The 24,408-nt window shown below is 43.7% G+C and overlaps 1 protein-coding gene across 1 annotated transcript in view; it reads left to right on the forward strand.

The window, feature by feature from the left end:
* The window catches only part of CPA6 (carboxypeptidase A6), a 31,531-nt gene extending 20,786 nt beyond the window's left edge, over positions 1-10,745 (forward strand). The window contains exons 9-11 of the mRNA XM_066624408.1: positions 1,588-1,790; positions 5,886-5,970; positions 10,558-10,745. Coding sequence (XP_066480505.1) covers positions 1,588-1,790; positions 5,886-5,970; positions 10,558-10,745 — 476 coding nt within the window. The remainder of the gene's footprint in view (positions 1-1,587; positions 1,791-5,885; positions 5,971-10,557) is intronic.
* The last annotated feature ends 13,663 nt before the right edge of the window (positions 10,746-24,408 follow it).

Genomic DNA, 24,408 nt, shown 5'->3' on the forward strand with positions numbered 1-24,408 from the left:
CATAAACCAGTTACACAAACAGTGAATAAAATTAGACTATTTCTAATGCTAACCATGACAAAAAAAATCATTCCTTAAACCAATCTCAGAAAACAGGTGAACTGATTTTTGAAGAAGATTACACCTGCATGAACCCAGGAAGTATGTTTCACAAGAGGAGTCCTTCTGGTAGATGTTGTTCTATTTATTTAATGCTTTTATACCCTGCCTTTCCCCCCACACTGTGGAAACCCAAGGCGGCTAGCACAGTATAAAAATGTACAGTCATAATATTAAAAACATGAAAATAGTAAATAGTAAAACTATCAAAAGCAGCAAAATCAATACAGTGGCAATAAATTAGTGAAAGGTGACAATAAGCAATAAAAGGCAATAAAAGTCACAGTAAAAAGCACTTTGAAATGATGACATTAATAAAGGGGGCAAGAAGCAGTGGTAAAAACAACAGAACATCCAATCATAATAGACCCACCCAAACATGGGTTAGACCCTAACCCAAACATCAAGTGAAACAAGAGAATTTTCACTCCCTGCTGGAACATCTCAAGGGAGGGGGCAGTTCTTAAATTGCAAGAGAGGGAGTTTGAGAGAGCACAATTGAGGTGCTACACCAGAGAAGGCCCTGCTTCTACATTCTAGGAAAAAAAATGTGCCACATACTGGTGGGTGCCTTTTTTGTGGTGGCTGCTATTTTTGTCCTGGGGCCTCCGAAACAGAACTACCTTATGTCTGAAGCAAGAGGAGTTCTGCTTCCACCACTTGCATCAGAAAAAAAAACCTGCTGTGGGTGCTTATGATAAGCCTTTCCCCCATAAATCTGTTGACAGATTTCACCACTTATTCTGAAATTGAGAGAGGGCTGAATTTCTATCCTAGCCCAAATTCAATTAGCAACCAAAGCTCTATCTCACCCAGCCGCCTATTTTCCATCATGAGCAGCCAACTGCCTCCTGGAAATCCAGTTGTAAAACTGGAAGGAAACAGCCCCATCCTGCTATGTCTACATAGTTACATACTTAGTGGCATGCTGGCTCTGGAGATGCAGGTTCCAGGTAGCCAATGATAGATTTGCCCTTCATAAAAGCATCACAATATGAGATTCAGTTCCACAGTTAGGATCCAAACAGGTTTAAGTAATGCCTGTAATTTGAACAACTATGCTGGAAGAGCAATAAATATGGAATTGCTCAGAACACCTTTTCATAATTAATAAAAAAAGTGCAAGTTATATTTGCTATAATACCCTGCCAACAGAATTGATCCAATTAAAGGTGTCTTCTGTGCTATTTTGGATCTTTTCCATCTCTCCTTGGTCTAAGCAAGATTATTTTTACCTGCTGCAAATATGTTGACGGAAATAAACAGTACAATCCTGTGCATGTTTACTCAGAAGTAGGTCACTGTCTTCAATTAGATTTACTCCCAGGCAAGTATGCATAGGATTGCACCCAAAGGCTCTGCAGCACTGGCATGCATGATCTCTGTGTTCCTGGCTTGTGCCCATACCCATCTCATATTTCAATTAAGAGAGAGAGAGAGAGAGAGAGAGAGAGAACATTCACTATTTCTTTTTGTTTCAATGAATAGATGAAGGTGCTTCCATCCACCCCTGTGATGATACATACTGCGGTCCTTTCCCTGAATCTGAACCTGAAGTGAAGGCTGTAGCTCACTTTCTTCGCAAACACCGGAAACAAATCAAAGCCTACTTGTCCTTTCATGCATACGCTCAGATGTTGTTGTATCCATACTCTTATAAGTATGCAACTATTCCAAATTTTAGCTGTGTGGTAAGTATAGAGCTTGGAGTATTTTGACTGTGTGCCGCTTCAGCTCTTTTCAATGAGAGCAGCAGTCAGGATTTTCATTTTTCTGTCTACGATAAGGAAATGACTTTCTCTTTGGAGGCTGCAGTTTCTAGAACGATGGAAACTAAACCTGCTGCAAACATTGAAAAAATAATAATTGTAATCTATTTCATGTCTATTCATGTTCATGACATCTAATATAATGTTTTATTAAATCAATTCTGTATTGATTGCAATGTAATGGTCTCTTTGACACCAGATACAGGGGACCCCCGTATCCACAGATCCAGTATCCGCAGATTCACTTATTTGTGGATGGGGTCAGCAGCCTCCCCACATACCCCTGGCGTGCATTACCTCTGAAGGGTCCTCTGAGCCCAGCAGAGGCCACAGATGTTCATCTGCAGCCTCTGCCTGGCTCAGGCTGAGCCTTAGAGGCAAAAAAAAGTCAGTTTTTTTGTAAAACAAGAAGTGATGTTTTTAGTGTCTTATAAGGCATTAGGTGACCTGGGGAAGCCCCGTAGGTACGTGAGTAGTGTGTGAGTGTACATAGGTATAGAGATACAAATGGTTATGCACCTCTTGAATTTCATGGTGTTTGGCCCCAGAGTTTGAGGGTCAGACTCCTTTTCTCTCTTTCCATGTGCCTCAGCTACAGCAGCTTCTACCATTCATATGACTATGCTAAAATCTGTTATGTGGGAGGAAAATGGATTATGGAGATTGCTAGGCAACGGAATACGTGCTTCCACTCCTGTTTCTAGTTCGGAACTGGTCTGACTTGACAAGTCACACACAAGTGCTTAGCTTGGCAGTATTTTTGAGGGTTGCCCATAAAACTGCAATCCAAGAGATATCCAAGGATCCCTTCCAATGTCACCGAGGATGCTGAAGCATAGTTCTTGAATCATGTGCCTTTATGCACAATCAGAGATTTGTTCCCCATCACCTTCTGTGACAAGAAACCCTGGGGCACACTTCATGTATTGTGTAACGCAGCTACTTCAGACATCTAAATATCATTGTCTAGCCCTGTTCCAGATGGATAAAATGTGTTTACAGAAGTTACCTTTTTGAGAACATTTGTGACCCATATAAGTTTGTTTCTGATTTTTTTAAAACATTCCACTTAAAACTACTCCCTTTCAAAAACCCACTCAGATAGATGTTTTTAGGACAAATTTTGGCTGCCTTTGCCAAAGTACTGTATATCGTAACATCCTGCAGTTTGATCCTATGCAGAATTCTGCATAGGGTCAGGCTATAAAGAGAACACACACCTGTGATGTATGCTATCTATAATTTGTGTTTGGGGATGAAGGGTAGGACTGCTAAAGGGTTGCCGCAACACTTGTGTACTTCACTAGAATAGGACTAGACCAGGGTTTCTCAATGTTGTCCCCCCACTGTACCACTTAGCATGGTTCACCGATTGGAAGTACCATTTGAAGTAACTGACAATGATGTCATCACCAGTTACGTCCAGGTTGGGAGGCCAGATGCAATACAACAAACACTGGTAAGAGGCTTAGGGCGGACAGGAGGGCTTTTTCAAGTATGCATAAAGTGCACACTGGAGCCCTGCTCATTGAGCCAAGCCTCCTACTGCGGCCTCTTGTGTTGCTTTGCTGGTCTCACTGGCAGGCGGCGGAGATCTGGAGTCCTGCACATTCCATTGAACACCTCTTCGGGTACCACTGGTGGTACAAGTACCACTGGTTGAGAAATACTGGACTAGACACAAATACCTTCTGATTGTGCAATGCAGTTCATGGTTATGTTATACTAGAATAATTAGACAGAAGCTTAGTTATAACCACATAAGACATTTAGCTGTGCTGATACAATTTCAAAGCAAAAGATCCAAATTTGACAGAGAAGGCAGGGACAGTGGGGAAAGTAGGTGAGTCTTATATGCTATTACAGGATCAGAACCTTGGATCGCAAAGCCACACAGGGGCTAACTTTCATTCTTCTCCCTAGCTCTAAGCTGGGGAGGGACAAACTCATTCCTCTTAGGCTCAGCCTAATAGGCTCACCACAATGTCATAGAGATTCATCACACTACGTTTGAGCCTGGGAAAGGGCAGGGAATTCCCCAGACTTTATGATGATATAGAAAGGACTGGAAGCAGTGAAACTTTGCATTGTTTTCTAAGTCTTTCCAGGGCTCATCATGAGGTTGGCAATATCTTGTTCCCTTTCCTGAGCCTGGAGAAAGAAGATTTCGTACACTCCAGAAGAAGCATGGCATTTGGGAGATCCCCTAGCCCAGTCTAGAGAAAAGGTTGGGGATTTCACCTGAATAAGCAATGTACTTGCTAATGGATCCCACCAGTTGCATATGAAGACTATTTGGCACCCAGGGTCCATAAAATTTTGTCACCCCATAACAAAATTTAATAATAATTAATAAAAAAATAAATATTAAAATTATAATAATTATTTATTATTGCATCCAGATTCACCATTCCCCAACAGATCAGAGCATCCCCAACATGTTTCTCCCCCTGCAGAAACAGCATCCTCCACATAACAGTCCCTCCCAAACACATATCCAACAGCTTTTGTTCCACTCCTCCTGAGATCACCTTCCCTCCAGATCTCAGTTCTACAATCACCAAATTGGGCACAGGAAGGTATCCTTAGCATCTTTAAGCAGGAGAACACTGTGCCCAACATATACCCCAAAGTGTTTTACACTTCCTCCACTAACTGTCTTGAGTGGGCAGGAAGGAAGTGGGAGGGAGGCGTTCCAGGGTGGGGGGAAGGCAGTCCTGGGGGAGAGCATGCAGGGAGTGGGAAGCGGGGTTGGGACCCAGCAGATCTGTGAGATCCTAGCCCCCATTCCTGAGCAGCATGGAGCTGCAAGCCACTCCACTCTCCTCAGACTTATACCACCTCTGTAGGTGGTGCAAGTCTGAGGAGACCCATTGGGGCTGTGGTGGCTTACCCAGCCGTAAGGGAAGATTTTGCCCTTATCTCCAGCTGAGCCACTTTGGGCCCCTATCTTGCGCTGGATATAGCACAAGATAGGCTTGCACTGTAAGATACAGTTTTGGCTTACTATATATGAAATGAATTGCATTGAGCTGCAAAGCAGAATCGTGAAGACATTCCTTCTCATTTCCCTCCCTTGGGACAGACTTCACAAGTATCAGTCCCTCAGATTTATTTTGCATGTTGCAACTGGCCAGCAGATGAAAGCTTGTCCATGGGTTTCTGTATTCAGAAATGAGGGGGACTCTTTAATAATTCCTGAGTTGAAGGCAAACAGGCTTCTGTCCTGCTATGCAGAACTGTACTGCCAGTCACTCATTGAATTAGTGTCTTAAATTATTTAGGGCTTTGAAACTGGAGAGAGGGATACACAACCCCCTACATTAAGTCGTTTCTTAGACAGTGTTTTCCAGTGAGGATATAATGTTTGGGTTGGTTATTCCAGTCTTTAAAAGGAGGGTATTCTTTTTGTTTATTTGTATATTTCTCTTCAATAATTCCTGTCTGAGATCTTGCAATGAAGTTATATAGCAACATGCAACTAAGGAGTCCAACTGGAACTTCTAACCAACCCCTTTCCTACCACTAATAGGATCTCCCAACTGCAGCAGCCAAACGTGAAGACCTTTGAGCATATCCAGCTGCTTTGTACTGCCCCTTCCATTTAACCACCTATGTAAGATTTACAGAGCACAAAGGAGAGGGAAGGGGATGCATGTAAGCCTAAACCCATGGCTCTCCCAGGCTTGTTCAAAACCATTATCTCTTATCACAGACCTTGTCTTCAGAGTCACTCCTCACACACGCACACAGAAGCCTGAACTCTCCTTAGCTTCAAGGGCAGCCTCTCCACATTCACTGCTTCCTCCAGGGACTGCCTTTAAAAGACACCTAAGGTGTACAGTTCAACTTCCTGATAGAGTAATTGTTGAAGGGGGATCAAAGTGGGAAAATTTCAACTCTATACACTTCCTGGAATGACTGAATGCTTTTTGAAATTTCAGATGAATTACAATAAATAAAACTATGTTTGTTTGAGGTGATGTTTTTGTTTTTTTGTTTTTGTTCCTCCACCAGGAATCTGCAGCTTTTAATGCAGTAAATGCCTTGCAATCAGTTTATGGAATAAGATACCGATATGGTCCTGCTTCCAGCACTTTGTGTAAGTTTCTTTCACCAAGGTAGTTTCTTTCTTGGTTCTTCTACACAAGTCAATCAAACCATTCTGAAGAGGACTTTGTTCAATCAGACATTAGAGGCAAGAGAGGGAGATAGTAGTAAAGGCTGAATCCCTGCAGATAGACTGCTGAAATTCTATTGGCTCAGATCCAAACACTGACTCCAAGTACTGGTTCAGATGATTCAGTAAACCATGGTTTATTGCTGTGGTTTTCAAATTCTCAGGGAGTTTGAGGACCGCAGTAAGTCCTTGCAGGGGTGGGGAGGGAGGCAGCGGAGTGGGGGGAAGGCAGTGATGCAGTCCCCAGGATTGCGTCGCTAAGGGGTGCTGCAGGGACTGGGATGTACCCACCAGTCTTTGCCGCAGCCTTTTGGGGGTGCTCTGCACGAGTGTCTGCAGGACTCCCTGGACACATAGACGAACAGGCCTTGCTGAGTGAGAATCAGCATGGCTTCTGTAAGGGTAAGTCTTGCCTCACAAACCTTTTAGAATTGAATGAAACATCTGAATTGTTGTGGCTCTTGAAAGATAGAGCCTTCTTTCAATTGTAAAAATCCCTACAGGGATTTAAATTAGCCTGCCTATGTAAACCGCCTTGAATAAAGTCTTGAATAAAGACCAAGAAAGGCGGTATATAAATACCTGTATTATTATTATTATTATTATTATTATTATTATTATTATTATTATTATTATTTGGAAAGGTCCACAGGCATGTGGATGCAGGAGAACCCGTAGACATTTTATATCTGGACTTTCAGAAGGCGTTTGACATGGCCCCTCACCAAAGGCTACTGAAAAAACTCCACAGTCAGGGAATTAGAGGGCAGGTCCTCTCATGGATTGAGAACTGGTTGAAGACCAGGAAACAGAGAGTGGGTGTCAATGGGCAATTTTCACAATGGAGAGAAGTGAAAAGCGATGTGCCCCAAGGATCTGTCCTGGGACCAGTGCTTTTCAACCTCTTCATAAATGACCTGGAGACAGGGGTGAGCAGTGAGGTGGTAAGTTTGCATATGACACCAAACATTTCCGAGGGGTGAAGACCAGAAGTGATTGTGAGGACCTCCAGAAGGATCTTTCCAAAGTGGCAGAATGGGCAGCAAAATGGCAGATGCGCTTCAATGTCAGTAAGTGTAAAGTCATGCACATTGGGGCAAAAAAAACTTCACATATAGGCTGATGGGTTCTGAGCTGTCTGTGACAGATCAGGAGAGAGATCTTGGGGTGGTGGTGGACAGCTCGATGAAAGTGTCGACCCAATGTGCGGCAGCAGTGAAGAAGGCCAATTCTATGCTTGGGATCATTAGAAAAGGTATTGAGAACAAAACAGCTAATATTATAATGCCATTGTACAAATCTATGGTAAGGCCACACCTGGAGTACTGTGTCCAGTTCTGGTCGCCACATCTCAAAAAAGCCATAGTGGAAATGGAAAAGGTGCAAAAGAGAGTGACTAAGATGATTACGGGGCTGGGGCACCTTCCTTATGAGGAAAGGCTACGGCGTTTGGGCCTCTTCAGCCTAGAAAAGAGACGCCTCAGGGGGGACATGATTGAGACATACAAAATTATGCAGGGGATGGACAGAGTGGATAGGGAGATGCTCTTTACACTCTCACATAACACCAGAACCAGGGGACACCCACTAAAATTAAGTGTTGGGAGAGTTAGAACAGACAAAAGAAAATATTTATTTACTCAGCGTGTGATTGGTCTGTGGAACTCCTTGCCACAGGATGTGGTGATGGCATCTGGCCTTTTAAAGGGGATTGGACAAGTTTCTGGAGGAAAAATCCGTTATGGGTTACAAGTCCATTATGGGCGCGCGGGGAGCCGGGGTCAGGGCTGGAACCCGGCGGTTATGCTGGATTCCAACCTCAGTCCCTGGGGAGAGCGGAGTGGCTTTGTGCTGCTCCGCTATCCTCGGACTTGGGCCACCTCCACACAGCCCTTACCCATGGGTAAGGGGAAGAGCTTCCCCTTGCCCGTGGCTGAGCCGCCTGCACCCAACGAACCTTCGTTGGATGCAGCGCAAGCCTCCTGGCTTGCCTGCTCCAGCACAGGTTTGGATTGCGCCCTAAGGCATATATATTTTGTACTGTAAAGGATTCCTGGGTTTTCCCTCATCTGTCTAGAGATTGTATTGATATGCCAAAGGTTCATTTTTCATTCAGAGTCTGAGCTGTATTCTTTCTTAAATTATGAGTTTAGAGCACAATCATTTTGAAAATGACAAAAAGACAATAACATTTCTTCAATACAGAAGTATTTTATAGAGCATTAAACATGTATATTCTTCCCAGTAGAGTACAAAATCTTTAAAGTCTGTATTTTCAATAGTGCTTGAATAGAACTCTCTAGGCAAGTTTGAGAGAGAAATTCAGCAACTTTGTGTAGGAGGGAATATGTTCACTCCTTTGGTTTCATCTGAGCTGAAATATTGGGAACCTGAATATTATCTGGGCTCAAAATGAAGAGGAGAAGATGTATACAGATAATTCTTTTCTTCAGCCCAAAGATTATTTATTGGCATGAAATGATGCATCACCATTGCCAAGGAGCTTAAGGACAGCTCCTTCCCTAGGGTAACTGAAATAATGAATAGTAACATTTTATCAGTGATTTTTTTTAACTGTCTCTACTGAGTTCTGTTATTTTTAAATAACTAGTGTTTCAGTTTTCAGTACACTTTCTTTAGCTATTCTTAGACACAGTGATTACATCTGGTAATCTGGTAATTACATACTAAGCAATACAAAGCAGGGTTTATTACAAGATAATAAGCAGTGAAAGCTATAAGACAGTTTGCATTACCAGCATCATACATAGTGAGGTTACATGGAGAATACTTCACAGCTTTCTCACTAATACAGTCATGTTACAACTCATAAACTAGTGTTTTGCTGATTTCCACTATGCCACATGCGCGATAATGCATCAGCTAAAATGTTCTTAGAACCTGAGAGATGCTGAATCTCAAATTGGTAATCCTGCAGCGATAAAGCCCAACCCAGGATCTTTTGGTTGTCTTTGGCTTTAGCCAAGAAGGCTAAAGGCGAGTGATCTGTTTGCACTAGGAACTTAGTTCCTAACAGGTAAGGTCTTAACTTAGACAAAGCCCACACTAATGCAAGACATTCTAATTCACATACAGCATAACGTGTCTCACGAGGCAATAGTTTTCTAGTAATTACATCAGGGCAGGAGGTCTGGTCTAGAGGGTAGAGCCTCCGTCTGCCTGAAGATAACATCCACAAGGTCGCCAGTTCGAGGCCACCGGCACCCTGCGACCTTGAAGCAGCTGACAAGCTGAAGCTGAGCTATTTCCATCTGCTCTGAGCGTGGGAGGATGGAGGCCAGGATGGAGGCCAGATCAGAATGAAACACCTGAATGTAGTGGTTCTTGAAGAAAGAACCTTCTTTCAATTGTAAAAATCCCTATTTAATAAGGGATTTAAATAAAGCCTGCCTATGTAAACCGCCTTGAATAAAGTCTTGAATAAAGACCAAGAAAGGCGGTATATAAATACATGTTGTTGTTGTTGTTGTTGTTGTTGTTGTTGTTGTTGTTATCATCATCATCATCATCATCTGTAAAATAGTGGTCTACTGCTGTGGCATCTCAGCATTCCCAGGCCTGATATAACCAGCTTCTTAAAATATTCCAATTATAAAAATATATTTGAAAAGGGTATTGAACAGCAAAAGTGGTTGACTTTGTAGCTGGTCCCTGAATCAAGAGTGGTAGCTCATCATTCATTACATAAAGCAGCATGTCATGCTAATCTGTATCCTGGGGCCCAGGTTGTTGCCGTGAAACTGTGCCAACAGATATGAATTGCATTTCATTCATTCATCAGCAGTGGACATGTGGGAGGTGACTGCTTTTCATCTCTCTAAGAGCAGAGCACTGTAAAGTGAAGCTATGTCCATGTAAAATATGTGTCTAAGGCAGTGGTTCTCAAACTCTCTGGGAGAGTTTCCCCAGGATTGCGCCACTCAGGGGGGCTGCAGGGGCTTGGGTGCATTTACCTAAGCCTCCTGCAGCCTCTCAAAGGTGCGTGGAGCCCCGTGCGACCTTCTGCAGGGCCCCCCACAGCAGTGAAAGTGAAAGCGGAGCTGGCCTGCACTTGGTTAGCGCAGGCGGAGCACCGGAGCTCCATCGCTCCGTGTGGATTGTGCGGTCCGCCGGGCAGCAGAGACGTGGGTGTGGGGTGAGGCGGGAAGGACGTGTTCCGGGGAGGGGGAAGAAGAGGGAGGGTGGAGAGTAGGCATGCCAGGGGAGGGAGCGAGATGGGAGGGGGGACCTGTGAAGCTTTGCTCCACCAGATTCCAAGCCTCTGTGTCAGGCTGTCTGCCCGACACAGAGGCTCTAAAATTCTACACCAACTCTCAAGTCCCCTTCTCCTGAGGAGGCTGTGGCAGCTGCCTGGGGCGTTCTGGATGCTGCAGCAGCCATTTTTGGTGCTGCTGCAGCCCCCGCACCTGGCAGCTCAGGATTGGGCTATTAGCTACCTGCACTGCTAACTGGACTATCTTTTAAACTTCTCTTCTTTTGCTTTCCCAGATGTGAGTTCTGGCAGTTCTATGGACTGGGCTTACAAAAACGGTATCCCCTATGCATTTGCATTTGAGCTGCGTGATACTGGGCATTTTGGATTTTTACTGCCCGAGACGCTGATCAAGCCAACTTGTACAGAGACCATGCTAGCTGTTAAAAATATAACCATGCACCTGCTAAAAAAGTGTCACTGAAGGATAATTCAAAGACCAGAATCTGTTAATTTTTTATAATCTCAAGTGTTTCTTACATAGACAGCATCAAGTCACTGAAGTCAATATCGATACATTCCGCTTGAGGAGCTCAAAGAAGAAAGAATGTGATATTCATTCTACATATAAATGCTTTTGGGGGAAAAAAATTCATATTCAGACCAGGACTGGGTACATCCTTTGATCATACCAAAATGCAGGCATCAACAACAAAAATATGCGGGGCAGTACCTAGCAAAATGGTAGAAACTTGGGTTCTAAAGTAGGGTGGGTCCAGAGAAACAAAGTAAGATCTCCTGTGCCAGGAGACAGGTCTTCAGTGTCCTGAGCAAGTCTCTGCTTCAGCTCACAACTGGAATAAAGCACAATAAATTATTCAAAATAAGCATGCATATTCAAATGTACCTAGTTTGCATAATTAATATAGGGCACAGATATCAACTGGGCTTGAAGAAGAATCTGAATTGCCTTGGCACAAAATTTTGATAATTTTAATAGCAAATCTCACACAGCCCTGAATATAGCTCAGATGTGTGCAAGACAAGTTGTTTTATCTACTTTTGGGATCATGAAGTTCCTCCACATTCACTGTTATTAACTTTATTGATGGCAGAAAAGTGTCTGATATGCCAAAAAGGCCCAGTAAAAACTCCATATATAAATCCCACAGGAAAAGCATACCAGAGATGATGAGAGAATTTGCCCATGTTCCTTCTTTTTTGCCTCAAATTGCAGAATGAAGTAGGTCAAGCTCAAGCCCCCCACCCCCTGCCAGTGTCTGAGGCATTGCCCAAATGCTACTGCCTCTTATCTGGCAGCACATCAGCCACCACCTCTCCTCCTCTTCCTCCTCCTGTGCTGTAGATTAGAAAAGAAAGAGAACAAAGTAGCAGAGGAAGTGTGGAGAAGAGAGTGGCGGTCTGGGTCATCAGAGAGGTATGTAATTTATGGACATGTGATAATCATGGAGATTCAAAATTGGTGCATGCTTCCAAGAAACGTGTTCAGGATTTTTAAGTAATTGGAAAATAAAAATATAGGACCCAGGGGTGGGAGTTAGAAAAGTCCCAGAATGGGAACGCTAATTGAAAATAACACAATGTGGATAGATGCACATCTGATGTATGCTTGCAGTTCCTGATCCAGTAAATGTTGTGGCTTCCATGGTTGTTGTCTTTGGGTTGGAGCAAAAAATGTGCAACTACGAGGATCATCACTTCCTTGATATTTCCATGTACAATTGTAATTGGAATGTTATGGATATGTTTTTAATAGCACCAGGACTTCTTAAATAAAGCACATTTGTTAATGTCTCTGTCCTGGAGTGTTGCCTGGGGGCATTTGGGATCTGGATGAGGGCAAACAAGCCAAGGTTAAATCCTGACAAGGCAGAGGTCTTCCTGGTTCAGAAATCCATGATGCCGGTGCTGAAATCCATGATGGACTATCGCCCTGCTCTGAATGGGGTTGCACTCCCCCTGAAAGAGCAGGTTCGCAGCTTGGGGGGTTCTCCTGGATTTGCAGCTGCTCCTGAATGTCCAGGTGTTGACTATGGCCAGGCACACCTTTGCCCAGCTTTGGCTGGTGCATCAGCTGTGGCCATACCTGTCCCAAGTGGCTCTGGCCATGGTGGTCCATGCCACGGTGACATCAAGCTTAGATTATTGTAACACGCTCTACATGGGCTGCTCCTAAAGACAGTCTAGAAGCTACAGCTAGTACAGAATGCGGCGACTTGTGTAATTGCTGGAGGTCAGTGGTTTGACTCACATTGCTGTTCCGGCGGCTGCATTGGCTGCCATTTAGTTTCCAGGCTGAATTCAAGCTGCTGGTTTTGACCTTTAAAGTCCTAAACAGCTTGGGACCAGCATATTTGAGAGACCGCATTTTTCCATGTAGTCCGGTTCATTCTCTGAAGTCATCAGAGGGGGCCCTGTTGCTACCATTGAGAGAGGTGACACCATTGAGAGAGGTGAGGAGGATGGCGGCCAGAAACAGGGCCTTCTCGGTGGTGGCACCTGCGTTATGGAATTCCCACCCCTCTGAATTGAGGACAGCTTCCTTGATATTAACTTTCCAGTGGAGCCTGAAGACTTTTTTATTTAGGAAAGCCTTTGAGGCCTTATAAGGGCTGTTTTTTACTGTGTGTTTTATTGCTGACTGTATTTTCTCTTGTTTTCAATTGTTTTTATTTTTAATGTTTATTTGTATTTTATTCTGTATTTTAATGTTTTGATTGTTAGCCGCCTTGGGTGCCCTTCAGGAAAAAAGGCAGACTATAAATCTAATAAATAAGTAATGAAAATGATCCAATGCATGCTTTAATTATAGCTACCATGATTGTGGAATAGCAGCAACTGGTGGTTACCCATTCCGTTCTAAAGCATATATTTTCAACATGTATGGCTTGCAATTTTAATTCCTAACTGCCAAATTCATTTATATATGATTATATACCACAATCCCCACATTCTGTTCAGAACTATCATTCATGTAAATTATTCTGTATAGAAAAACCCTGATCCAACAAGACATGGGTAAACAGCTTTCAGCATGATTATCTTGACTGCATACTCAAGAGATTGTGGTGAGCACCCAGAGTCCTTTGCATTCATATGGCCAACTTGCACAGATTGTTCAAAAGGTTGTAGATTAGTACCAGAACTAACTAACCACCTCATGTTAGGAAGGGAAAATACAGTCCAGGTCTTTGTGATAGGGTCACAGCTCAATGGTACAGCACATGCATGCAAAATCCAAGTAGGGCAGTGAAAATCCTATCTTGAAATCCTGGATAGCTACTGCCAGGCAGTACTGAACAAGATGGACCAGTTGTTCTCAAAGTGGGTTGTGACCCACCACTGGAACATAAAAGAGTCCGTTTCCCTTTAAGGGAGCGACCTATAAATGGGTGCCCTGATGGCGCCACAGTGATCACAGTGCTGCGGGCACCCAGGCACATTTACACATACCTGGGGGGATTGTGCAACCTCCTGGAGGGTCCTGGAGGCTTGCAGCCCCCTCTGTGAGCCTTCCCTCTGCTGCAGTGGGCTCCAATCTGCAGTCAGAGCCCACTTCCAGTTTGCAGTCAGAACTGCAGGTCACGGAACTTCTGAAACCAGAAGTGGGCTCTGACTGCAGATTGGAGCCCACTGCAGCAGAGGGGAGGCTCATGGAGGGAGCTGCGAGCCTCAAAGACCCTCTGGGAGGCTGTATAGTCGTCGTCCCCAGGTATGTTGAAATGCACTTGAGTGCCCATGGTACCACAGTTGCTGTGACACTGTTGGGACATCCTCCCCATTCCAGTCCCTGCCCCTGCAAATACTTATGTGAGGTTCTCAGACTCCCAGAGAGTTTGAGAACCACTGAGATGGACCATTAGTCCAATTCAATTTAAGGCAGATTCGTCTGAACTCCTTTTCTCACCTCTGTGGCCAATCCACCACAGGAAGCAGAGAGGACCCTCAATACAGCAGTGGATCTTTGAATTGGTTTGTCATCACTACATATGTTTATAAGAATGTAACATCCATAATTTAAATGTATGTGAATGGATCATAGTGAGAGGAAACAAAAAACATTTAAAATAGGTGCTTTCATGGTTAGGGCTGTGGGCAGAGAAGTACCCAACTGCTCAATTAGTTGAAAACCAGCCTGTTTTGCAAACTTGGGTCAGAGGGAATTGATAATAATATGCTTCAGCAACTTCAACCTTGGTATACCTGCATTATTTATCTACGATACAATTTCTGGATTGGTACTCCCATCCTCTCCCTGGGAGGTAAAAAGGGGGGAGAGAAGAGAATAATTGTTTCATCTCTATTTGCTTTACAACAATATAGGCTTGACAGCCAGCTGAAGTGTGGTTCTGAAAGCTTTGCTTAAGTGACCACATATTTGCATTGGTTTCAAGGCTCACGTGACACTGAGTCCAGGCGTATCAATCTGTGCTTGCATTTGACTGGAAACCAGTGAACAGCGGACAGCCTTCTTTCTGTTCTTTAAGAAAAGACTAAATGATAGTATCAACTAAGTTACAAATTTGTATGCTAAAAGTATGAATGGAGTCTTGCTTTCCCTCATCTTCTTATGTATCTCATTCACATTCATATTATAAGTACAAGTCAGACCCCAGAATCTGCGAGGGTTCAGTTCTGGAAGCCCCTGCTGATACCAGAATCCGTGGATAACATGATCTGAGTTTAAATGCCTTTAAAACAAAAAAGGCACAAAAATCTGGGCTCCTACCATTTTTTTGGCAAAACCGTGCCACTTTCCAAGCCTCCACAGCTGTTTTTCAGGCTGAAAGACCGACTTCTGGGTCTCACAAAGGTTCCTTGCTCCTCTCAGCCTTGTCCCAGAATGCATTGTGACTATGAACATAGCTTTGCTTACCCTCACTCCCTTATGTACCTTATTCAAATTCATATTATAACTATAGGTTGGAGTCTGCTATCTTTGAGAGGGGTTCAGTTCTATGCAACCCAGAAGTGAGTCTTTCAGCCTGGAAAATAGCTGTAGAGGCTTGGAAATAGTGAGGTTTTTGCCAGAAACAATACAAGCCCTGAGTTTTGTACCTTTTTTGTTTTAAAGGAATTTAAACTCAGACCCTGCTATCCACTGGCATCTGCAGTAAGTCATATCCACAAATGCTGGATCCATGGATACTGGGGTCCAACTGTGTATAAGTAACATTAAGGCTTTCCTATCTAACAAATTATGTCCCATTTTGTCATTTGCCTCAGTACTTCTGTCAGCTTCAATCCAGCATTAAAACTAGTTTCAAGTGATTAACTTTTTATTAGAAAATGTTTCAGTTTCATGAACAGAAAAACAACTGGATAGCAAATATAAGATCCCAGGACACGGCTACATACAGTGAGAGAGCATTGTCAGTCACAAACACAGAGCATTCAAGTCTGGTATGTAGGTCCATTCCAGGGGGTTACATGGGGTGAGTTGGAAGTCCATAAGTCACTATATTCAAGGCTAGAGCAAGATACGCTCACTCCCGCCTTGCACATGGCCAGCAGTGCCAGGCCAGGCTTCTTCCGCCGAGGGCAGCCTCCGGTCATGGGTCCTGGATCCAGGGGGTCCTCCGTGGGTGGCCTCTACGGTTGTCGCCAGCGTGTCTAGCTTCTGGGTGGGTTGTTCACACGTTGTAATAGTGAGGCACAGATCAGCATAAGGTGACATACAAAGCAGTAGGCAATTAGTTTAAAGAGGAAAAGAGAGTAACATAGGAAAGGAGTATGTCGGTCCTTCTGACAGCATGTGCAGGTGCAGTTTCTTAGGTGATATAGAGTCCAAGGTTGGAGGTGGGCAAGGCCCATCTCCTCACTGCACGGGGCAGGTGGCTACACACTCTCATGTTTAAAGAGGGCCAACTTTACCCCACTGACTTTCGAAATCCCATCTACTCACACCCTCCATGTTTTCAACTTTAGGGAAGCTGGCAGGAGCAATTACTTAACGATTTTGAGCTAGTGTTACCAAAATTTCTTCCTGCTATGGGGTGTTATTTTGTTCTAGGGGCCCTGTTGTGGCACACTGGGTTAGGAAGGCTTCCCCTCTCCCATCACAGATCTTGCCAATTGTTCATTTTCTTCAGGTCATCAGGGGCCATGTCAATGTTACTAGGGCCACGATGCTGCTGGGTACAGTGAGCAAAAAAAATCAGACAAACTGGAGGTTCTTGATAAATAATCATTTGCAGAAATTTTCTATAGAACTGTTCACATACCATCTAAACAATACCATTAAAAATAGTCACACTTATGCTCAAAAATTTTACACTGTTAATCAGCACTGGTTTTGCTCTTTTGTAGAGTGCTTCAGAGTGAGAGAAGCGAATGTGTGTCTGCCACTTGATTTCCATTAATTACTTACCAGCTAAAATGGAAACCTTCCATTCTAATTTCTGGGGCTTCAGGTTAACCAACCCAATGAAAAACAATAAATCTTGAGTAGGGGCACTGCAGTGCCTTTTTATTTGAAAATAGGATGAATCTTTGGACCAGAAGGCCCCTTTCTTCTTCATGACTTACAGAAATCGAGCAGTGAAGCAGAACAATCCAGCTGTCTTCCTAGCGCAATCCCTTGCAAAGTATCTCCCCTGGGCAAGAGATGCCATCACCTATTGGCTGAATTGTCCCTCCATTAAGACATCAGAGATTCTACTCATGAATAATATATTATATCGGTAATTGAAAGAATTCCATTGAGGTGCCCAGATTGGTCCATGACAAAAAAAAGCCCTTATTGTACAATATTAACAATGGCATGCACATCCCATGTAGGTTATCCACTAAAGGTATACAGTGCTCATAGTTTTTATTTATGTATTCGTATATTAAAAGAAGGTGGTGCTCAGACAGTTTTGTCCACAGAGTACCATTGTTTTTTTTTCTTTTTAAAATGTTTCATTTTAATATATATACATTTTTTTATGAGTGGCCTATATATTGTTTGAATGATGAATGACTAAAACCTTATTAGAATTCCAAAGCTGGAATTCATTTTGCCATTAAAGCACTGAGAAACGTCAGATTTAAATGTTAATCACACATTATTGCATTCTGTGGTGTGTACAAACACTGTAATTAAATACATGAAGGACTATCCACCTTGCCACTATTTCAGGGTTATCGTGTTTTATGCCAATTATCTTGTTAAGCCATCTCTCCTGACACATGGTTAAAACCACCACCATTTTTTAAAAAATAAACTGGGTTTGAAGAATAAAAGTAACAAAAGTTGTTGGTGACTATAGGCACAAAGAACTACAAAAGCAATTTCTTCTTTTTTTAATTATGATTATTTAATAATTCATAATTTCATAATTCATAATTATGAAAAATTATGATTGAACTTTAAATATATTTTACATATCTCATTATTACCTCATTTAGCACACTATTTTTGAAAAATCAACCTGCTCTGTATGTTTTGCCAAAGGCTGTTGAGGCATCTTTTTCGAAAAAGATGTCTCAACACTGTGAAGAATAAATGAGGGCAGCTTACATTCAGCTCTATTCCTGTAGAATGCCATTGTAGGAAACCACCAACAGTTGCTTAGTAGTAAACTTTTTTCCCCCCTATTTCATGGCCTTCTGGTGCATATGCAACATAAAGAGCTTATGTTCTATTCTGCACCCACCCCACCTGCCCCACCCCAGCAGGTTTATGGTTGTGAACTTCATTCAAAGTATCCCTGGGGGAAAGGGAATCATTGGCACAGCACTGTGAATGGCCACAGCTGTGTCAACAATGACAGTGGGCAGGGAACTGCAAATAAAAGGGGAGGAGCTGTTCCCAGGCATTAGGACTCCTGTAGCCCATACTGAGCCACTGCCTCAACATTTAGGCTCGCAGGGCTGGCCCATCACCAGGGAGAATTTGGGTCTTGTTCCTTAGAAATATGTACACAAACAGGAACAGACAAGGCAAAATTCACTGCCCATCACAACATTTCACATCTGTTTTTTTATTTCATCCTTTTCAAAATGGAATAATTAATGAGGAAATCTGAAAGCTATGCTAAAGCTTAACCTTTGGTAATATAATCCTGAACCTGTTATGAATAGATGAACTTTATCACATACCTACACAGACTTATTCACACAGAGACATGATGTCTCTTTGCACAATATGTACTTATAATGCTTCATGTTATGGTACAAGTGCAGCTCTTTACTGGCAAATCATTCAGTTGCTAAAAGCAGGCTGAAAGCTGTTAAGGACTATTTCCAACACTTAAGAATCATAGGTACATGGTACATGACTTGATTAATATGATACCTAATGTTCCTTGATAAGGTGGACACACTGCTTTTTAGGTACACTCTTTAGTCTGCTATAATTTGTAACTCTGAGTTACCTGCAAGACCAACACTGCAACCTATGCATGTCAATGCAGTAGTAAGGCCAATTAAATTCAATGTATAGGATTTCAACATAAGTTGTCCCATCTTTGTTCTGCTAGCTCTACTCAGGATCTCTTTCTTTTCAATGCCAAGTTTAACCCTCAGTGTAATCAGTCTCTGTTTCACAGGGGATCCGACACCATCCAGGCAAAACCCTGTCATTCACACATTTTTCTAATGGTCTTGGAAATTCTTCACAATTTTTCTAATCATATTTGTTATTAAAACTATCATTAAGATATCTGGCATCCCAGGAGATATTTCAAAGAGTACTCACACACTCAGGTTGTAATCTTTAAACAGTTACTTGGGAGTAAGCGGTGCTTTTTTGTAAGAAAAAAGGTGCAGGAACTCACAACTTGTTAATCTTTTATTTATTTATTTATTTATTTATTTATTTATTTATTTATTTATTTTTAAACCATTTTTATTGGAGAAATAAAATATTTTTATGTGCTTCCCCCTAAAGATGAACTTACGTCTGAGTAGACATGCATAGGATTGGGCTGTCAGTCTCCACATCCCCTTCCCCCTAGCTACTTTTTCTACACATGGGGAAAAATACTGTGCAGGTGCACTTGTAGCGTGTGGTATGTAGTGTGGCACTACTTCGAGGAGAGGAAGCAGTGAATGGATTCCGGAAAATGGTTTACATGAGTTCCATGTAGTAAAATTACTCCAAGCAACTGTGGGAGTAAGAACAAAAAAGGAATTCTTACAGGAGAGGGGTCCTTAGGTGCACATAGAAACAGCTACATTTGCAAACAAGCGATTAAATATGGTTTAATTCAGGTATCAGAATACTCTGAGTCTTTGGGAAGGTGCTTGGCATGCAGTTGTATGTTCTCTGCTGCCCTGAGCAGCTGCTGTGCATTGCTGGAGAGGAGCTGCAAACGCTGGCTGGCGGAGGGCATGCTTGTGGGGGAAGGATGAGGAGGATCTCTGGCAAGGCTGGACAGCACGTTGTACACACGTAGAATCCCTTTTCACATGCCCTTAGCATGTGAAAACGGGTGCAGATATATATTTCTGCCAGGATTAAGAGCCCAATCCTAGGTATGTCTACTCTGAAGTAAGTCTCATTCTAGTCAATGGAGCTTACTCCCAGGAAAGTGCCTAGGATTGCAGCCTAAGAGCCCAATCCTATGCATGTCTACTCAGAAGTCCACTTTAGTGAATGGGGCTTACTGTGGATAGGATGGCAGCCTCAGGGCCCAATCCTGTGCCTGTCTACTCAGAAGTCAGTCCCACTAGAGGCAGTGGGGCTTCCTCCCAGGAAAGTGTAGAGCCTCAGAGCCCTTCCTCTGCCTGTCTACTCAGGCTGCAAGGCTATGACACTTTCCCCGGGAGTAATCCCCATTGAACACAATGGAACTTACTTCTGAGTAGACATGCATAGGCTTGGGCTCTCAGGCTGCAAGGCTATGCACCCTTTCCCAGGAGCAAACCCATTGAGCACAATGAGACTTACTTCTGAGTAGACACACCTAGGCTCGTGCTGCAGATTGGCACGGGGGCTGCACCAGCCAACTTCCTTTCCCTCCTCCTTCACCAAGCCAGTACCTGGGCGTTCCATGGGTGCCGCAGCCCGTCTCCCTGGCTGGCTGTCCGTCCTCCTCCTCGGCGTTGGCACATGTCCCCCGCGCCCTCCACCGGCTTGGAAGCTGCGCGGGGAAGCAGAGCATTGGGGGAGGGGAGGCGGGCTGGGTTCAGGCGAGAGTTTGGGGATGGGAGCAGGAGGGGGTCATTGTGCGGTCAGGCAGGGGCCAGGCGCCCGCCCACCCTGCACCACCCAGCACCCACCCAGCGAATGCCTCTGTTTTGCTCCCCCCCAATGCTTCCAAAGGGGAGGGGCCCCTGCAAAAAGGTGCCGGAACTCCGTTCCCCCCCCCCCACGTTCCATTAGAAAAAAAGCCCTGGGAGTAAGTCCCATTTATCTCAATGGGACTTACTTGAGCACTTTAGGGCAAACATATGAAGGCTTTTACTCTCCAAAGCTGCAAAAATTAGTCAAAACTACTCTGAAGTTCACAATCATCCCCTTAGTTGACAAGGTGTGTTGCAAGGGGAAGGCTCCTCAGAGCCTCTGTTATGTATGTCAACCTGCAAGATACCTGTTACAGCAGCAGTAACTTCTCCCTGGGGGAGCTGCTTAATCCTGTCTTACTGGTGGAACAGAGAGATGAGCTGAGTAGCCAATTGGAATTTCTGTTGCAGCTCAACAGGGAGTTGTGGGGGGATTGTCCAGATCTTGGAGTCGGATCTTTGGCTTGGCACAAAGTTTCCTGAGCTTAGTGTTGGTTCTCACCTGCTCTCTGCTCACAGGCTGCCAGGAAATATTTACTGTCCCCTTAAGGGAAATTTTTTCACCCCATGGGACACTCAGCAAATTGTCTGGCAGGTTCTTCTGTTTGTGTACTGAGCCAGAAGCAGTTGGGAGAGGGCTAGCAGACATTGTGCCTAGCCTCCTACAGCCATGCAAGGCTAGGCTTCTTTGTTCTCCAGGTTTGGTGGGGGAGGGCAGCTGGAAGGTCTGCTTTCCCCACTCTGTTTTCCTGGCTCCAGGGACAGAGAGAAAAGTGCTTCAAACCACAAAGATGACACTGCTCCTCCACCCCCCTCATGGCCAGCACAGGGCACAGATATCAGCAAGCCTCCAATACATGCACAGTGCTCTGGCATTCCTTTTTGGAGAGTTTTTGTAAATTTGAAGGACCTAATTTAATTTTTTAATATTTGTGCTAACATACGCTCCTGTGTATATTGGGACTTCCCTCTTGTCTCTAAGCAGCCCCATTTTATCTAGATCAATGGTTCTCACACATTTAGCACTGGGACCCACTTTTTAAAATGAGAATCTATCGGGAAGTGATGTTGTGACTGGAAGTGACATCATCAAGCAGGAACATTTTTAACAATTCTAGGCTGCTATCCTACCCACACTTACCCAGGAGTAAGTCCCATTTACTATCATTGTTAGAAGAATAAACATAGTAGCTTGTTAAAAGTACAGGTCTGTAACATTTGCCCAAATGAGTCACATACCATGGTGGCATCTAGTATATTAAAAATAAAATATTGAAATGAATGGGGACCCATCTGAAATTGGCTCGTGGCCCACCTAGTGGGTCCCAGCCCACAGCTTGAGAAACACTGATCTAGATATCTATCAGTGCACAAATTCAGACTTCAGTATGCAAGAGACAAATTATTCCTAATAGTCACCACTTCCCTTAACTATAGCAAGGTTATTTTTTGTAAATGTTATTTGCGCATATTATTCCTATCTAAAACTGATTAGAACCTCTTTAGGGGAGGGCAAAGCTTGCCTTTATATCTTGGGCAACCCAGTCCTAAATTGCACTGGCACAGGCAGGCTAGCAGGCCTCTGCTGCATCCAGCACAAGTTTGGGGCCAAAAGTGGGCAACCCAAGGCAAGGGGAAACCTTTCACGCTGCAGTGGCCCCAATGATGAGATGGTGCAGACCGGAGCAGCTGGGGCTGCACCATGCTGCCTAGGAACAGGGTCAGGACTCAGCATAACTGCCAGATCCTGGCCCTGCCTCCCAATCCCTACCTGCCAAGCCCAGGAATGCCTGCTGCCCACGTTTTGCCAGATTCCTGGTCTAAGCTCTGCCTAGAGAATTATGCCCACTTTATGCTAATTAGCTCCTCTTCTTTCCCCCAAAATGACCCTAGTTCTGCCTTGCAGCACTGCTGGACCCCACCACCCTCTTCTGCCAGCAGCTCTTCCCACCACTATAGCAGCACTTTGGTTTTCAGCAGGCCTTGGCAACCAAACACCAATCTCAGTGTCTCCAGCAGTCTGTTCCAGCAGTCTCCAAAGTCCATTCACCCATCAGTAGTTCTATTAGCCATTAATCCACTCTCCAAGCTGTCCTCCTTCTACTACCCACACCAAACTCTCTCTTCATCAGGTGCTTTAATGCCTGAGGACCCTGACTGTCAGTTATGCTACAGGGATGCTCACCTGAAAACAGCATGTTTCTGATCGGTCTGTATGTGTAAGTTAAAGAAAAATTTGTCTGGTTTAAAAGTCAAGCGTTTGGCTGGGACTTGGCAGCATGTCAAATGTTCTTTCCACAACAGAACATTCTGATAAGACTATGCAGGCACGATCAATAGGCCTTTGTTCTCAGAGAAAAGAAAAAAAAATTGTTTTCGGTTTGAAATTTTGGTTTGAAGGTTTTTAGGAGCAAAGAGTTGCATACAATGCTGGGTCAAGTATTATGGCTACAAATCTCATAGCTATATCACAGAAGAATACTAGACAGCTTAATCTTATTTTTACTAATTCTTTAATATTTTAACCCAGTCTTGGTGCCTAAACAAGTGTACCTAACATATAACACATTATCTTAAGTAAGTTTTAGTGGCCTAACTGCATTAAAAGGGTTTAAGAAGCCATTTCCATTTCACATCAAAGCCATTTCCGGTTCACATCAAAGGTCAGGTTCCCAGAAAAAAAGCATAAGGCAGCAATTTTTTAGCTGAGCCGGCAAACCCCATGGCAAGTAAGTTGCATTTCAAGGATTCTTTTGGCTACTTGAAGATGATGTCATAAGATAAGGTCAGTTTTGAGCAAAATTGAAATTGCAGTACCACCTACTGACTGCTCAAAATCTGTAAATTGTATATGTTGAATATAATTTGAACAACTGGTGACTTGTAGCTCACCAATCAATTGTCTAAGACTATCCTGAGCCAATGTACGTGTCTCAAGGAGGGAACCCACATTATAATAAAAGTGAGCTGGAGAGGGCTCTCTGAGCTTCTCTTCTTCTCACATTCTGACTCTCACACACACTCTCAATGCTTGGAAATGAATCCCTTGAGATGCTAGTTGATGGATTTACAATAAAGGCCTGGAACTGATCACCACTCTTGCCTACTGAGTTTGCTTTTGAACCTTGCAACATCTGGGAACACCCTGTAACAACCCTATTGCCTTCAAGTGGCTCCAGCTGTGCAGCACACCCTCAGCTGAATGCCCATGCCTTAACCCTTAAAGGGGCCACTGCTGGCACCACATCCTACCATTACAGCCAGCCCAACCCCCACCCTGAAACACCTCCTTTTTGTCTTCTTCCTGCCCTCCCCATGCTCTCCCAGACCCCTGCGTTGGTCGAGCTCAGCCAATGCAAACTTAGCCCAACTTCCTGAATCTGGCTCAGGAAGGCCAGCTCAACTCCTATCCAACTTTCCAGTGCTGGTGCAGCTGCAGTGCAGCCTGGAGGTAAGGGAACAAATGTTCCCTTACTTTGAGGAGACCTCCATGACTACCCTTCCAAAACAGGTTGCAGCACATACCCATTTGGCACAGCTACACCAGGGCTGGAAAGTTGGATAGAATTTGGCCCTAAGTCAGCACAAACGTGACTTATGGCACATTTGCAACACCCCCCAGGTCACCACAAGTGACTTGTGCTAGCCTAACCCGGGAGTTAGGATTGAGCCCTTAGTTGGATATCAGTTACCATACTGCAGTATTCATATTTATGTAGTGACATGTAGTTGAATTCTATATCTCAGACACCACATTCTATGTGGTATAAGATGAACTGTATGCCCTCAGATGCCAGTACAACTACAACTGCACCTATTCCTGTGTAGCCCCTGTTCTGTAGCACACTACATTGATGTACCTTTGCCACCCACCTGTACAACTACAGCCAGCACAAATCTCAAAAGAGGTTGGA

Source organism: Tiliqua scincoides, chromosome 4 (assembly GCF_035046505.1).
Source record: "Tiliqua scincoides isolate rTilSci1 chromosome 4, rTilSci1.hap2, whole genome shotgun sequence".
NCBI lineage: Eukaryota > Metazoa > Chordata > Lepidosauria > Squamata > Scincidae > Tiliqua > Tiliqua scincoides.